General features: G+C 55.4%; 2 protein-coding genes across 2 annotated transcripts; one reads left to right on the top strand and one right to left on the bottom strand.

The window, feature by feature from the left end:
• VOLCADRAFT_87896 (uncharacterized protein) lies at nucleotides 1-11,396 on the top strand (the record flags this gene model as incomplete). The annotated part of the gene is made up of 12 exons (XM_002947686.1): nucleotides 1-26; nucleotides 371-608; nucleotides 913-1,153; nucleotides 1,316-1,410; nucleotides 3,403-3,412; nucleotides 5,458-5,859; nucleotides 6,590-7,355; nucleotides 7,796-8,033; nucleotides 8,175-9,110; nucleotides 9,640-10,058; nucleotides 10,316-10,656; nucleotides 11,086-11,396. 12 exons carry the CDS (start codon nucleotides 1-3, stop codon nucleotides 11,394-11,396), a joined length of 4,023 nt encoding a protein of 1,340 aa, XP_002947732.1.
• Nucleotides 11,397-12,653: 1,257 nt separating this feature from the next.
• Nucleotides 12,654-16,800, bottom strand: VOLCADRAFT_73358 (uncharacterized protein). Its single transcript, XM_002947551.1, has 6 exons — nucleotides 16,709-16,800; nucleotides 16,307-16,427; nucleotides 15,763-15,832; nucleotides 15,278-15,390; nucleotides 14,937-15,083; nucleotides 12,654-14,587 (listed from the first exon to the last, which is right to left on the bottom strand). Exons 2-6 carry the CDS (start codon nucleotides 16,373-16,375, stop codon nucleotides 14,354-14,356), a joined length of 633 nt encoding a protein of 210 aa, XP_002947597.1. The 5' UTR covers nucleotides 16,376-16,427; nucleotides 16,709-16,800; the 3' UTR covers nucleotides 12,654-14,353.
• Nucleotides 16,801-17,145: the final 345 nt, after the last annotated feature.

Below are 17,145 nucleotides of genomic sequence, written 5' to 3'. Positions count from 1 at the left end.
ATGGAAGCCCAGCTGGCTTCCGGGAGGTGCATTTGCTGCGTAATCTGCCTGCGCTGTCGGTCCCCATCAAGATGCAGCAGGACGCCATCACACGACGACGACGATGATGGCGGGGCGGAGAATGAAGGAGGCCAGCCTGGCACCACGAGCGAGCTAGCTAGCGTATACAGTTTCGTTATCATCACGCTTCGTACTCATTTCTTTCTTACACTCTTTTTCATTTGTAATCACATGCTCAATGGATCTTTACCTTGTTTGGGGGGAGGATCCGCGGGCCATAGCATTACGCAACAACTGTAAATGCAACAACTGGTGTTTCGAACTGCTGGGGGGGGCCTTCGTCGCCCCGCCGATGTGCCCCTGCCTCCAGGCGGCGTCCGCCGATTCCAGGATGTGGTTCTGTTTCCATCACCGTTTGTATGTCCGTCGTTTGCCCACTTGCAGACGGCCATGATGTCACTGATGATTTGGCTTTGACGCTGCCGTCGGACGATGTCCCAGCCGACGGCACGGATAATGACGGCGATAGCGGCACTACTGCCGATGGCGATTACCATCAGTATGACGGTGGCGACGGCGACGGGGAGCGGCGCAGCAGCAGCCGCCAGGTGGGAGGAAGTACGCCACTACCGGCCATCCAGCAGCAGGACTCCAGGGAGGATAAGGATGACGATGAACTAGGAACAGTGGTTGTGTCTGGCCGCCAGTTGCCTACTGGACAGCCGCGAATGCCCCCTGCGGCAGCTGTTGAACAATATTCAGCGTTGGGCGGCGGCGGCGGCAGGAGAGGCGGGAGTACAAAAAAGGGGATGGCCGACGACGGCGGCACAAAGTCCAGCGATGTTAGTGGCAGGGGGGCCCCTGCTGTAGTGAACCCTGGCAGCGGCGGCATTGATGCCGCCCGGAAAGCAGCTGCCCCAGGAGCAGATACGGTTGGGGCGACAGCGTCAGGCGGACCACGGAGCCACATTGAGTGTGGAGGCGACGGCAACCCAGCGGAGTCACCGTTCGCTAAAGCATCGTCGCAACTTTCACTACAGCCGACGTCGTCGTCAAAACCGCCGTCTTACCAGCAACAGCAACAAGCAACAGCTGCACAACCTCAGCTACAGCTTCAGCAGCTGCCATCGCAACAATTACTGGCAGCGGAAGAGTGAGTATCTCTATGTATGTATGTATGTATGTATGTATGTGTATGTATGTATGTATGTATGTATGTATGTATGTACAAGCATGTGAGGTGCGTGGCGGCGGGTTGGATGTTTTTTTATTGGTACTGCATCCCTCCGGTGCTCCATCGATCTCGCGGCCGCAGCATCGGATGGCACTTATCTGCGATGCACATGCTGGTCATCCGTCAAACGAAATAGTGCAACAATAAGCAAGTGGATGGGAAGCAAGGGCGGTCGTGTGAGTAGCAATCCTTTCAGTGTGTAGATGAACGTCTTACAGTTATGATGCACGATGAGCTGCTGTAGCAATTGTGATAGTTGCATTGCTCGTAGCCATAAGTAGGTAATGTAGACGAAGCGATACGAACTATCTATCGCTCTTTATTAGTAATAAAGGAGGTCGCCGCCGTCCCAAAGGCCAGTCACTTACGTACTGTGCCACTATGGCTAAACCAATTTCCAGGAATCCGTCTTTGTTGCTGGAGCTTTTCTAACCGCTGCTGGAGACCGCATGCTGTCTGTGGCTGATAGATGAGTAGCCGTATTACTACAAGTTACAAGCTCCGCACACAAGTGCGGGGGTGTTCGTAAAAGCCGGGGGGCCCATGGACGTTATTATTATTGGTATTCATGCGGGTACGGCGGGGGCAATTATCATCATTCTCCCTCGTCCACTTCAGGGCGAAGCGCCTCAGCGCGACGTGCCTGGCCTCCCAGATTTCCGAGAGGTACCTGGCCAATGCCAGGGGTGGCGCCTCAGTCATAACGGTGCGCATGCTGCGTCCCTTAAAAAGAGGTGACCATTGTACTTAGCCCGTATGCTCTTGTAAGCGGGGCATTCAGCACAAACATGCAATTCGTCTTCAACCGCTTCACAGTCTTCAACCGCCCCACTACTAGTGAATATGGTCATGAATGACGAAGCAAAGCTACTATTTAATTCGTTTTTTGGAAAACAAATTTCTGCTACGTTACATGGCATCTACTTCAGTTTGCTTATGTTACGTTCTACGTTACGAGTATGCATGTCCCTGCTGCTGCTCGCTTTCCTGCCTACCTAAACGCTCTGCTGGTGCTGCATTCATTTTTCCGCAGGCATTAATTCTGTCGTTTTGGTTTTATAGACTGTAAATTCTTGTTGTTATCAACGTTATAAATGTGGAGTGAATAATATTTTGGCCGGCCCGCTGCTGGGCGCCGACCCAGTGCAGCAGCAGTACTGAGGTCGTGGCTGCTGCTGGGAAGGGAAGTACGTAGCTAACTGCTGTATGTGCACGCTTTTTCATGGAAGATTGCTTAGGGACGTACGCTCAGGTAGCTTGGTTTAGAACTGTCTGCCTTTTGCTACCGGCGGCAGCATACATACCTGCTGCGCACTCGGCTGTGCCGCGCACTTGGCTATTCGTCGGCCATTATTCCAACTGCTGAGCATCAACCGAGCTCGCTCCGCAGGGGGTAATAGCAGCAGCAGGGGTTCCATTACCCTGCCTATCTCGGAAAATATGTAGTCATACTGCTATATATTACAAGCCGGCACCTTCCTGGCCGCATTATTTGTTCCTTTACATCGTTATGTTCGGATGGCAGGAAATGCTGAATTTAAGAGAGCCACTTCACTCACATACATACTGCGGCCGCTTATTACGAGCGAGCAATGCTTGTGAACTGCTGTTCCTTGCTTAACATGCGCATGGCGTCGGTCCGATCAGTAACAGCAAAGTCCGATAGGTACACACTCGATGGCCATGGTTCGTTGACTCCCTCCTAGGATTAGATAGTGTGATCATCCAACAGTCGACGACCTACCTGCTGCTTTCGAAAAATTTGAATCCCCTCACTCAAGTGCATTCTATGTATTTTGCTCGCAGTTCATTAGCCATGCCACATCTAAACCAATTACCATGCATTTTTTGCAATCACGTAAAACAGCCAGCCGCAGCAGGGGGTTCAGCAGACAGGCATGATTTCCTGGGCTCTCCCTTTCAGTTTTGCATTATTGCTCGCTTACATTATTCCTCCGTATGTGCCCCTGCTGCCTGCCTCCTTGCATGCGGCGGCGCTTTGCTTGCTGGATTCCTTCCATGTCTGCCGTTCAGTTCCAACGTCCATAACCGGCAGCAGCAGCAACAGGAATTGGAAGACGTAGGGGTCCAGGAGCGGCGCGGAAGGCACAAGGGCCTAATCTGCAGTGTCCGTGACTGCACGAAGTTTGCCCGCCTAACCAACACAGGGCTTCGCAGGTGCGCACCTACCATACAAGTGTATGTGATTATTCTCGATATTAATTTAAAAGTATACTAAAAAAATAAATTTACTTGGCACATGCAGCCTTCCCTATCCCTAGCCTATACTCATGGCTTGCACGCGCGCATGACTACCTATGTAGCGAACTAATGATGGCTTGATATGCCGTGGCCCTCTCAAATGGTTTCGGGGCTGCAGAACATGGGTTTTGCATGTGGGTTTAGGTAACTGCTGATCGGGATTAAGCTAACTGGGCTTTAGCTGACCAATGATCGACGGCTACCTGTATAGAAAATAATATAATAAGTAGCAACAGTATGCCGGCCGCAGCCTGGCTTGTGGAAGCAGGGAGGGGGAACTTAGGGACAGCTTGCCTAATTATGCCCCAGCCTTTGCACATTATGAAGCTGTAACTCTAAGGAACGAGCTAGACTCTTGTTGCCTAACTGGGCTTTAGTTAGCAAGCTAGGCCTCTACATAACGACTAAAACAAAACCCTAAAGCAATTCCAAACCGCAGCATAGCGAAATTGTCGCTGTGGCGCCTAGATGCATGACGGCAATCTAGCCTGTGTCACATGTGGTTACACGTGGTAACGTGATCGGTAGGCAGCGAGCTATCTCGCAGCTACCGGCGGTAATGATCAGCTGGTAAGTTTTCGCAACGGTTTCCCACGGTGGTGCGGGCATACAGGAGCGGCTACGCCGCCCCTCAGTTCCCCACCCCCTTAACACACGCCAGGCCCCGGCCGGCGTACTATTATTATTATTATTATTATTATTATTATTATTATTATTATTATTATTATTATTATTATTATTATTATTATTATTATTATTATTATTATTATTATTATTATTATTATTTTCGCAAACAATTTAGTTGCCTTCACTAGCAAGTTAGTGAGCTAGCTGGTTAGCAAGCGAACCCCGCTCCTGGCTGGCCAGATGCTGAAGGACGCTTGCTTGCTTGCCAGCTAGCGGTGTTGCTTTTACGTAAATCAAAGCATTTTTTGCAGCTAGCTATTCGATTTGTGCGTGGAAGTCATCACTTTCTTTCGTATTTGGGTTCTAGTTCATTCGAGTGACAGGTCGACAGCGAAGAATTTATATATAATGTCTTTATTTGTTCTCATGGATGACGGACATCGTTATGCTATATGACGAACGAGATTAAACTTCCGCTTCATACAATTATTACGTGGTCGCTACACGCATGATAGCTGCTGCTGTCGCCATACTAGGGTGTGTTCACATGTAGTGTAAGTAGGAGTATGGTTGCATGCCCATTTCGTTCCGGCGATTCGAGTTGTATTCACATGCGATTGCGGCACAAAATGTCGCATAGTCACAATTTGCCTCATAACGCCTAAAGCTGATCAGCATTATTTAAGAATATGACTCTATAACTATGCCCTTTTTATCAACATCATCGCCAGCCTTGTACTATGTAGATGCAGCTACTGGCGAAGAATGCTCGGTGTGCTTTGTGTAACTTATCAGCTGGAAATTGTTAATGTATTATCATAGACGTGATTAATGAAAACTGGTTTGTTAAACGGCCGTTTCGAGAGAATGAATTTCATCAATTACGCCGAATCATACCCCCAGACCCCAGATCCGATTCAGGCCCATTTGGTTCCAATTCAGAGTGCAATTCGCATGAATCAACCCTGATTCGTCTACATGTCCTTAGTAGCAGTGTGCCGACCAGAAGACTGCGCTCCGAAGTAGCAGCAAGTATGTTGTGGCATGCCGTCCAGTTAATACGTATTTAAGCCCTTCCATCTAGGCGGACATGCATGCATACGCGACATCTAGGTGTTAACATCTTGTCCAAGTCCCCTAAGGAATACAGCCAATCATTTGGGCAATACACCGCTGCAGCACTTACACGGCGTAATTCTACGTTGGAAACCGGTGGCAGATGAAACCGGAGGAATTTTTGTGCTTCGCATTTGGCGTAGCCAATCCTTCCTGTCCCTCCAGCACGCGCGCACGCGCTCGACCCCGTTCAGTCTCATGTCTTTTTTGTTCTGCAGATACTGTACTCAGCACATGCGTCAACTCGGCTTCACACCCAAGTCGTACGAAAGCCGACAACAGCTTCGAGGTCCGCAAGACTCGCAGCCGGCAATTGGAGGCGATGGAGGTGGAGCCGCCGGACGCGGCAGGACCGCATCCGGAGGCAACGCGCAGCCGTACAGAGGAGCCGTCAGGGCAGTTAGCAGCGGTGATGTTGACGGCGGAGCATCGCTACCTCACCAAGGGCAGCAGAACGCCGCCGCCACCGCCACAGGCAGCGAGGGTCGCTTTGTTCCTGCCAGCGGTGGCGGCGGCAGCGGTGCTGGCAGCGGCAGCTTTGCTCTTGCTCAGCAACGACAGCAACAAGAACTGCTGCAACTTGCGGGACGGGCTCCTTTACTGGACGAGCACGGCAGCGGGTACGGCAGCTGATTTTCCGAACATGAAGATCTGTGCGTGGAGGAAGGAAGAGGAAGGTTTCCATTGTTCGGTCACAAGGCAACCTGGGGCCAAATAGTGCTAATAACTAACAAACGCCGGCTTGGTTTGAGACGGTGGGCACATGCTTGCATTAGAGATTGCGCTTGAAGGCGGAGCAGTTGGGGGTTTGGCCCTGACGGACACGCACGAGGTGCCCAAAGCATGCGGAAAGGCACACGATCCGAAACAAGCTGATTATGTCCATTCACACCGCAGAGAACATAGGTCATGCCATCTCCACCTCTTCACCAAGCTTCACCAACATTTGTCTCATGGCCGCCGGCGCCCCGCGCAACAGGATGTCGGGCGCCTCGCACTTGCTGCACGGCGACGAGGAGGACGACCCGCCACCTTCGGGCGGCGCCGCCGTCGCCTCTGACGGCACCGCTTCTGCACGACATCGCTCTGGTTACCACCCTCTACAGCAGCTGCCCCGACCTGGCTCGGACTTGGCTGCTGCTGCTACTGCTGCTGGACTTTATCCTGCAGCTACAGCTGCTGCTACAGCTGCGAGCGGTGGTGGCAGCGGTAGCGTCGGTGCTGGCGGCCCGCAACCGGTGCTACCGGGCAAAATGAGGCGCGGAGGTTCCGCCAGTGGTGGTAGCGGCGGCGGGCCTGGGACCGGTGCTGCTTTCCAGTTCCCTTCCTCGGATGCCCATTTTCAGGTAGTGCTGCGAAAGGGGGGAGCGACGAGGGTGGGGGCAGGGAGGTTTCCTCCCTGGTTTGCATGGGGTATGGACGTTGACGCAATCGCCGTACGGTTCCGGGGCGTACATTTGGCATGCGTGCTGTATGCTTGCTTGCTCGCGCGCGTGACGTACACGTTGCCGTATTTGCTCGCTCTTCTGATCCCGGGCTCCTGGAACTTCCTTTTGTACCAGCTGCAACAGCTTGGCCGTGGCATCCAGGAATTATCAGCGGCGGCGGTGCAGCAGCGTGACGGCGGTGGAGCGCGGGCTCGCGGATTGGTCCATCCGTCTGTAGCCGACGCCGGAACGGGCACGGCGGCTGGCGCGACGGCGGTGGGACTTCAGGCGTCAGTGCCGTCTCCCCGTCCCCTAGAGGACCTGCGGACGTCAGGCGCCAGGGCGGGAAGTGCCGAAGGCGCGGCTGAAGGCGTCGGCCGCCCTGCGGCGGCGCTATTGCTCTTAAAGCCCCAGCTTAGCTATCCGGGAGCTAGCGGTGGCGGTGGCGGTGGCGGTGGCGGTGGCGGTGGCGGTGGCGGCGGCGGTGGCGGTGGCGGTGGCGGTGGCGGTGGCGGCGGCGCCAGGGCGGCTGTGCTGGGGGAAGGCCCGTCTTCTTCTGGCCCTGCGGTAGCATCGGCAGTTGCTGTTATCAAGGAAAAGATGGAGAGGGAGTTTTCCGGCGGACTGTTGTTACAACAGACCGATACAGACGGAGGCCCTCAGCGGTCTAGCAGCACAGGCCAAGCGCGGTGAGGTGCCGTCAAGGCAGCTCGAAGAGGATAATGTTGTAATGGCACGGACGGACGGGAGGGAGGTTGCTTTGCTTTGTGCCCTTTTATTTATCCTTTTGGAATTTTCGTGCTTTGCTTGTCGTTTGCTTGTCGTTTGCTTGTGCTTCGGGACTGAGTTTCAGTTCACCGGTTTCAAACCTCCTTCCCTATCTCCAGTCTTTGTCGAGCTTGACCGCTTACTCTCCTCCCGTTTTCGTAGTGCATGGCCATTAAAGCTGCTCGCTCCCGTCCCCATATTCCTCTCATTCTTTGTCTCTCTCTCTCTCTCTCTCTCTCTCTCTCTCTCTTTTCCCCCTCTCCCCTTTTTTCTCTTCCTCTCTCTCGCGCGCGTCCCTCTCTCTTTCGAACACCCTCTGTGTCAATCACACACCCACATCCTTCCATTTGCACGCCCACAGACACCAGGGCTCAGGCCCTCCTGAAGCTCGCAGCCTGGGCCGGAGCACCTCTGTAGAGGTCACCACAACGACCCCGCCAGCCCCCAAGCGACTCAGGACCGCCGGCGGCCACTTAACCGTCGTGGCGGGGACAGCTGCCACCGCCGCCGCCGCCGCCGCCGCCACAGAGCTGTCGCTGCAGCCGCCTGAGGGGGCACCTGCGGGCGGCAGGGGACCCCTCGGCCCCATGTTTGCGGCAGTGAGACGTTCTCCTACCGCTGCTGCTGCTGCTGCTGTCGCTGAAGATTACCCGGACAGCGGGCGGGACCTTCAGCATCAGCAGCCAGCCGGAGGCAACAGAGGCGCCACCACCGCGGCGGCGGCGGCGGCGGCTGTGCAGCAGCGGCGACAAGGTTCCTGGGACACTCGGCTCGGGATCCGAATCATCGACGTCGATACACGCCTGATGCCAGCGGTGGTGGGCTTGGTTCGAGCTGCAGGGCAACTAGGCGGTCGCCCGCCTGTGATTTTGCTACAGGCCGCCAACTCCAGGGATGCCTTATTGCCCACGCCACCGCCGCCGGGTACCGTCCGTACACTTTTCCAGATGTCTGACGGACGCATTTTCCCGGGGCGCGTTGCGGCGGTGGCGGATGCCGCCGCTGGGGACGATGGCGAGGACAGGGCTTGGGCTGCCGCCGACGCCGCCGACGCCGCTGCTGTGGCAGGCGATCAGGATGCTGACATATTGACCCATGGGTCACTTGATTCCACCGTCGCCGGTATGGATCCGCAACGAGAGTACGATGAGGCGCTGGACGAGCTGCTGACCGTTCCGTGGCGTCCTGGGACGTCTGCCCCGATCCCCGGGGCCCAGCAGCAGACGAAGGCCCTCACCGGCACCGGATCCATCGGAGCTGCGACAAGAACGCAGGCAGCGGCAACGGCGGCAGCCGCCGCCGCCGGCGCGCATGCCTTAAGGCAGGCGGCGCCGCCGTCGCCAGCGGATGCAGAACAACTCGCGCAGGCTGCAGGAGGCGCGCTGCGGGTGATGGAAGGCTTGCAAGACCAGCTGCGGCCGCATCAGTGGCAGCAGCAGCTACAGCTCCCGTCGTCCAGGCCTCGACCTGTACGTCATCCGGTAGTGCCACAAAGCAGCGGCAGCAGGGGAGCTGCCATGGAGCCATCCGCCGCTTTTCAGCCGGCGCAGGGTGCAGCGACCCCGCCCCCGGGAGACCGAGGAGAGTCCCGTGAACACCTCCAGACGCGAAAGCCGCCACAGCCGTATGGATACGCCGCGCATACCGACTCAGATTGTGACCTGCCCGCGAAGCAGGTCTCCCTAGAGGCCAGAGACTTGTACCCGCAGCCTGAGGAGCTTAAGCAACAGCAACAGCAACAGCACGGACGGTCACATTTGGAGCTTCAGTTGCGGCAGCATATGCAGCAGCAGCAGCAGCAGCAGCAGCAGTTGCAGTTTGGTCAGCGGCAGTCGCTGCAGCAGCAATTGCGCCTAGAGCTGGCAGAGCAGCTACAGCTACAGCTACAGCTACAGCTACAGCAGCAGCAGCTGCTACAGCTGCAACGCAAACCTGCGGATGGAAGTCTTTGTTCGGCCGACTATGGTGTTAGGGATCAGAAGGGCGGAGGGGACGGCAGCGCCGCAGTCACCGGGGCCGGCGATGCGGACTGCGGCGGTGGCGCTCGTATTCACGAGGTTCCCGCGGTGCGGCTCGTGGGCGAGTACTGCTTTAGAGATGCCGCTGGTGGAGGCGGTGGAGGCGGTGGAGGCGGTGGAGGCGGTGGCGCCGGTGGCAGCAACAGAACTCGATCTGTGGACAGGGCGCTGCTGACGGCTGCCGCAGCAACGATACGGGGCGCCGGCGGCCGAGGCAATGCATCCGCCGCCGCCGTCGCGGTTGACGGCGGCACCGCCAAGGGGCACCGAGTCTTGGGCCTCCGCCACGGTCCTCAGCCGTCATCAGAAGTACACGTGGCCATTTCGGGTGGTGATAACGAGGACCGCGCCGGCGGCCCACACGGTGATGATGGCAGCGGCGGCGTGCATTTATGCGGCTCCTTCAGTGGCGGAGGACCTGGAGGACAGCCATCGCATCAGCAGCAACAGGTTCCAAACTGGGGAGGGCGTAGCGGCCGTAGCGAAACGCCTGACGTCAGACGTGGAGCCGTTTCTGCCGCGGCAGCTATTGGCCTCCCAGGAGATCCCGCGGAAGGCGTCATCGAGTACGGCACCGGGAGTGTCGTACCCCACATGGAAGGCGATGTCCGCTCGAGGCTGTGGGAAGCGGCCGTAGCTACTGCTGCTGCTAATGCTGCAAGTGGTGCCACAGACGAGCCTCGATGGTATCGTCAGCAGCAGCAGCAGCAACAGCAGCAGCAGCAGCAGCAACAACAACAGCCGCGGCATTTGCAGGAAGGGTTAAGAAGGGGGAGCGGGTCACGGACCCGTCAGGAGGTAAGGCTGCCCGCCGCCGCCTTCATGCCCCGGGTCGCACATGTCCGGTTGGGCTTGGATGGCAGCCTTGTGTTCGTGGGGCCTGGCGGTGACACGGTGCTGGCGGAGCCACACATTTCGGCGTCAAACACGGCATTTTGCGATCTGCCTTCACCGGCCATGTGCGATCAGCAGCAACAGCAGCAGCAGACGCAGGCTAAAGGGGCGTCTTCTGTTTACGGGAGCCGGGCCAACAAGTTTCGGAGCGCCGATCGTACGGTTGAGGCAGCATGCGGCCGCAACATTTTTGCTGGCGGCGGCGGCGATGTGCCATCAAAAGGGACCGCACCTGCAACCTATGGGCCTTATACGACTACTGCGCTTGATAATGCTGATGACGCAGCGGCGTCGATGCCCCGGCCCCGAGGTGCGTCCCGGTATGGTGTTTCTGTCGACGCTGGCGATGGCGACAGCGATGGCGCGGTACGGATGCCGCCGGGGGCCGCCGGCAATATCGGACCGTACCGGGAATACATGCAGCCCATGTCGCCACAGCAGCAGCGGCAGCAGTTGCGAGGACTTCCGAGCTCAGACTGGCCACAGGCCGTTGGGATGGCACCGCCCCGGAGTCCGCAGCTGCTGCCGCGGATGAAGTCGGGACAACCTGCGGCGCCCTCAGTGCATGAAGGGCCTTCGCGGGTTATCCAGCAGCGTCACCAGCACCAGCAATTGCAACCACCACAACAGCAACAGCATCTGCTCCTGCAGCAGCAGCAGCAGCAGCAGCGGCAACTGCTGTCGCTATCCCCTTCGTACAGCACACGAGAGCTGTCTGTCCCTGGCCTGTCGGGTCCAGGCGGGGTCGGCAATTATGAAGCTGGCGGTGGCGATGGTGATGGCCACGGCGACGGCGACGGCAGCGCCTTGCATCAAGCCGTGCTTGCCCTGTCCCAATTGGGCCAGCTGGTCGACCGGGGGCGTGGCTCCCCTTCGGCGGTTGTTGTTGGAGACAGAGACCTGGTCGGCGGTGCAGAGGGTGCCGGGGATGGAGATGCCAACGACAATGTAGGAGGGGAGGTAGTAGGCAAAGTGCAGGAAGTGGAGGAGGAGGGTTGGGCAGGAGAGGAAGAGGAAGAGGAGGGGTTACACAACGCAAGGTGGCGCTAGTTGAAGAGGGAGAAGGGAGAAGGGGTTTGCAAGGAGGGCCGGGGTGTGCAGCGGTCAGGTTCTGCTTCTTTCGTTCTGAGGGGCTTGGAGATACGATTGGGCTTGTAATGGTGTCTTTTGAGGTCTAGGATGCTGTGGTCTTTGTCATGTGTCTTGTCATGCTGATGATCGCCGGGGGTAACTCAGCCGTCCATGATAATGATATTCGGAGTGGCCTTGGTGGGCCTTGCGCGCAGGAAACCGGGATCGAATCCGAGAGTTGGGTCATAAAATTTACAGAAGCAAGGAGAAAGTGGCCTCGATGGATTTGTGGAATACTTATCACGCATGTCTCAGTTCAGTGCAGTGCTTGGTAATCGTTTTTTGTTGGGAGGCTGAGAGGCGTAAAGCTGCTATATAATCTCCAGGGTGAGCGTTACTTCCTCTAGTAGTTATTTATGTCATGTTTTTATTGCAGCCTGTGAGGAGGTGCTATTACGAAAGGGGGGCCAACCAAGTCGGTGCCAGGCTGTATGCCTTAGGAGTGACGGGGGGTTTCTCCACAGCACCATTTCGCCGGCATTCCATCAAATCCTTTGAGCCCCGTCGGAGGATCGTACGGTCAGCCGGCTAGCCGGTGAATAGGAAGGGGGTTCACAAGTTACGCGCCAAGTTGCAGTCTCGCACACATAATACAACATACGGAGATTATCTGTGAATGGGTGCTTGAATGAACAATGTTACACTGGGTCCGAGTGATCCGACGTCGCTTTTGTGTGATGGACATGCCTTGGCCGCTGCTATGTCGTTCAGTGTGCAGATTTGGAGATATGCAGCTATGGGTTTGTGAGTGCGTGTGTGTGTTTGTGCTGCTGAATGGGTGGAAGTGGGTGGAATGTTGGACGAAGGATGGATGGGGTTTGCCGGGGTTGCACCCCGCTCCAGAAAGCCCCTTGGGCGGTAAGCTGTTCTCGTGTATACGTGGGCGTTTGCCGGTGCGCAAGGGTGTCTCCCACGGGTCATATCCGATCGATTTTTCTTGTGACTGTGTGTGGGTTTTGCTATTATTACGCATACTGCTCGATATACCTTAATTATGATCAGTTCTTTCTACAGCGTGCATTAAACATGGATCAGTTCTCTTGGAAGATTTGGTATGGCAGTAGTCATGCACAATTTGCATGGCATATCCACCACAGGATTTAGGCAGCAGCAGGGTCGTCGTCACATCACCAAATTTTGTTGTTACTTCAGAAGTTTACGTAGCCGAAGTTTTACTGCTTTCATGCTGGTTGTTTTGTATTGAGCTTTTAATTCACTTTAGAGCAGGTACGGTTTGTGTTGCACCTCATGTGGTATGATCACCTGTTTGGAGTGTATGCGCGCGGTGCGATCCGCTGGGCGCTTGATTTCGACGCTGTGTGGCAACTTTATCCCATCCGTCCCATCTGGGGGCCTCCATGGAGTAAAAAGCAACGCTTACAGATGCTCGTCACCCATGCATTCGCTTCACAAGCAGGCCTCGTTTGTCGCTCTGTGCGTTAATAGGTGTTTGCTGCGGCACCGGCCATCGACTTTCGGCCGGGTGCTAGCATAGTTTGTTCTTTCAAATCTTATCGCGTTCCCCATGTTCGTATCATCTTGCGCGCTCGCGGGTAGTGGAAGGAATCGAACCAGAGAGTATGGCATGTCTGCAGCAACGGCAAATGGGTTATCCTTACTTTGCACGAGGAGTCTCGCGGGGAACGGTTGACGGTGTTTTAGCGCGTTTGCTCGCCTTGTTGCCCCAAGCGTGTCTCATAATCGGATGCTCTATGGGCGCAGATACTGCTGGTTTTCCTGCGCTCGGAGGCGAACAGGATCGAGCTGAGTATGCATGGCTATCATGCGTAGTAAAGGACAGGCCGCAACTCCTGGATGGATAAATCGGTTTATATCGTTGCTGCGTGCAACGATATAAACCGATTTGGAGATAATTTGGAAGGTGGCTTGCGCTATTTTTTTGAGATAATTTTGGAGGTGTCTTGCGCCAAATTGAGCTTTCCGGTCTTCACCTCGTTTGCGTTATGGATGTGATCTTACGTTGAAGCTGTCAACAAACGGTAATTGTAGAATGTATGCAATCACCACTCTAGAAAACAAGCTTGGAGAGATTATCGGGCTCATCATAAGGCCTATGAAACAACGATCGTTAGGGTGGTCAAATGTCAGTCAGGAATGGAAATCTTTTGGGCATGGTGGTCACCTTGCACCTTGGCTGTTTGTGGTTAAATGTGGACTATTGATGGGTCACAGACACGTACACTCATATCCGTCCACCGGCAATCGAAAGAAGTCTTGCCTAAGCGTCTGTAAAACATGGTCCGTAGCACACAAAAGGAATCAACCTCCTTCACTTCTCTCCCTAACACATGACGGCAAATGTCGGATACTCCCAGCCTGAACAGAACGGCGGAGCCATAAATCGTGGCTTGTCATAAGTTCGTGTTAAGATGTGAACAAGCTCTTCACAAGGTCTCTCTTAGGCCACGTCTCGCAAAGAGCGCCGGCAAGATACAATCCGTGCTCTACGTCGGGTTTTGGCTACACTCCATGTATCCTAATGGCAATGACCGCCTCCTGCATATCACACTTATTCCTAACCCCATACAGCACCATAATCGTTGTCATCGGTCGTCCTCACGTTCCAGGAGGTGTGCACTACCATTGCACGACAACAGATCGGTAAAACATGGTTCATGGTTGGCTCATACGGCCCTCGCCCACCGAGATCGCCCTACGGTGCCTCAAATCTTATGTCATTCTCAGTTACACAGCAGCATATGCAGCATTAAATGCGCGTAGATAAGTGTCGAGCGACGCACAAAATCTACACCCGCCATCTGTCACTTCAAACGCACGATTGTGACAGCGCAAACCAGAAGTAAAACCTTCATTGTGAACACGCAGCGCAGAGTCCGTCAGTCCCCGTCGTGTTGTCAAATCAGCTGCTCGGTTGGGCGTACGATGATATCGTTCACCTCCATGTGATCCGGGCAGCTTAGGCACCACATCACAGCGTCGGCAACATCCACAGGCTGCAAGCATTTGAACGCAGACGTCGCCTTCCTTGTCGCCTCTGCGTCGCCGAAAGCCCGGACTGCGAAGAACTCCGTCTCCACCACGCCAGGAGAGATGCCCGACACGCGCAAGGGCAAACCCGCGCCACGGGCCTGAGTGGCATAGGAATGACGGTGCGGTAAAGGTCACGCTAAAACGTCCCGAGTCAAGTATGTTTAGGAATTAGCTAGCGCCGAAAAAGCTACTACCAGTCCTGAATTCAGCGACTGGTTGTACTTCCACCCGCATGGGAGACATGATGCCCTGAAATACCACGCCTTCGGGGAATTTAAAGCCAAAACAACTATCACAGCTCATGCCTATAGCCGACAGGTTGTCGCTGGGAAAACAGTATGGCCGCCGGCCTAACCAAAGGCCAACATGCCTTCTATGATGGAAAGTGCGCCTGCCATCGCGGTAGATGGGAAATCAGAGCAGAACGAAAGCCCCGGCCCCCCTCACCTCCTGGCGGAGACCTTCCGTTATGGTCTTAACAGCAGACTTTGTCGCGGCGTAAAACCCGCCGCCCTGAGGCCCGTCTGGAATGCGATGCCCACTCAGGCCAATCATGTTGATGATGTGGCCATACGTGCCGCGCCGCTTCATGTCCTGCAGCACGAGATGCAACCGCCGCATGCATTCAAACATGACGCAAGTTATGTGCGACCACCCTACAAACGACCGTACCGTCTAGGCAGCTTTTCGCTCTATTCAAACAACTAACGCTTTGAGCGTCGAGATGCCGCACCAAGCATCCCGCCGTGCTGCAAAAGCAAATGCGAGCGAGCCACTAAATCGCGCACCTGGACAACCGCACGCGTCATCATGCATGTGCCGAGCACATTGGTACTCAGCATCTCCACCCAGCTGCCAATGTTGCCATCGAAGAGAGAAGCATCGTTGCGGCTCATGCCAGCTGCAAAAATCGATTGAACACGGCGAAGCTCTTGACATGGAGTTTAAGGCAGATGGCATGGCAAAATTTGCAGACACCAACTTGCTTCAAATGCATTTTACCACGGCAGCTTCAGCGATTAACGCTTAGCACGGGAAAGCGCTGAAACCCATGTAGGTCTCTACCAGGACAAATACTTATTTCGTTTACTCTGGACGCTGGCCACGTTCTGTCACCGGCCACTACAGGATATACAGGGTAAATCCATGCGAGACCTCAAAAAGCAAGCGGATTGATAATGGGCGTCTCGGACGTGGTTCGAAGGTTTGGAGACTTGCAATAGCAAAATATATGAGAGCAAAATTTATGAGCCCACCCCGCACGGAGCCTCACCATTATTAATCAACACATCCACGCCGCATTCGGGCCAACGTTTAGCCACAATCTTTGGCAGCGTAGCAACCTGCGATGGGGGCATAGTTAAAAGGTAGCGGACCAACAGGTTATATGCGCCACCGCTACTTCTATTACCTCGCCGCAATAACAGCAATTACCGTCTATGGCCCCCGGCCTTTAAAAAGGCCTCTGCATTTGTAAGGGCCTTGTAACTTACAACTATCTGACTAACCGTTTCACAGTAACGAGACGCTGCGGGTGCACCTGGCACCTAGACTGCGTCATTATCTACTTGCTAATTGATCACTGCACCGTCAAGCATCTACCACCACAAATTTCTTACCCCCCACTGGAGCAGTAGGATCGCCTCAATTTTGCAGCCATCCGACTGGCAACCCTAGGCACTGACGAATCCCAAGCAAGGAACTTAGGCAACTTAAGCATACATTCTCTCGACGTCACTCCCGCACAGGCAACTCATGTCAGGTTTGCGTATAGACACGCGCAAAGGCTGTTGAGAAGACTGCTACTCTGCACTCACTTCCGCCTCCTTGGTAATGTCGCAGACGACCGGCAAGAAATTCACAAGTGGCACCCCCATCGCGTGCATGTGCCGTTGCAACTCCTCAAGCCGGTCCTTCCTCCGTGCGACAGCGACCACCCTCATCCCTAAGGTTGTGCCCGCAAGGGAGGATTAGCATTGTCATTCAAATCAGTCGTGCTTATAGCGGTTTCGCACATAGCAGACAACGGAGGACGGAAACAACTCGAATGCAAAAGTTGTGACCACCCAACCGTAGCCCAGCACAAAGGACGAGATGCTTCCCCCCAATCTACAACGGGTCGGATATCAAGAGCTACGCGGTGACCCACATGCTGCTCACAACCTGAAGCCATTCCTCAGACCAGACGTTAGGCCGCGAAAGTCACTCGAGAAACGCACTTGCCTGCGAGAGCTAGAGCTTCGCACGTTGCCCAGCCAATGCCGGACGATGCCCCGCTAACCAGTGCTACCTTTCCCTGCCATTTTTCAAAGCCAGGTGGAACACCCTCAAGGGAAGGCTGCCCAGCTGGCGGCACCGATGATGGGCCATTATGAAGTGGTGGCTGGGGTGCAGCCGCAGGGACCGCCGCTGGAACTGGAGCTGGCTGCGGGGCGGCCTCCGTCGTCGGCTGGGCGGTGGCCTCCGGAGGCACGCTATCGGCTCCAGGCACGGGTTCCTCCGCGGGCTGCTGTGCTTGCACGGAACCCGAAGCACCGTTTTCACCACTTGTCTGCTGCTCAGTCAGAGCTTGGATATCAGGAAGAGGTGCCTGCGCGATAACAAATAAATCCTCACTGGCAGGAAGGCCGCATTTTCAAATGCCTAACAGTTCGTA

The sequence above is a fragment of the Volvox carteri genome (genome assembly GCF_000143455.1).
Source record: "Volvox carteri f. nagariensis unplaced genomic scaffold VOLCAscaffold_7, whole genome shotgun sequence".
NCBI lineage: Eukaryota > Viridiplantae > Chlorophyta > Chlorophyceae > Chlamydomonadales > Volvocaceae > Volvox > Volvox carteri.
Note: the sequence above shows the minus strand (reverse complement) of the source record. Positions and strands in the feature narration are given on the sequence as shown.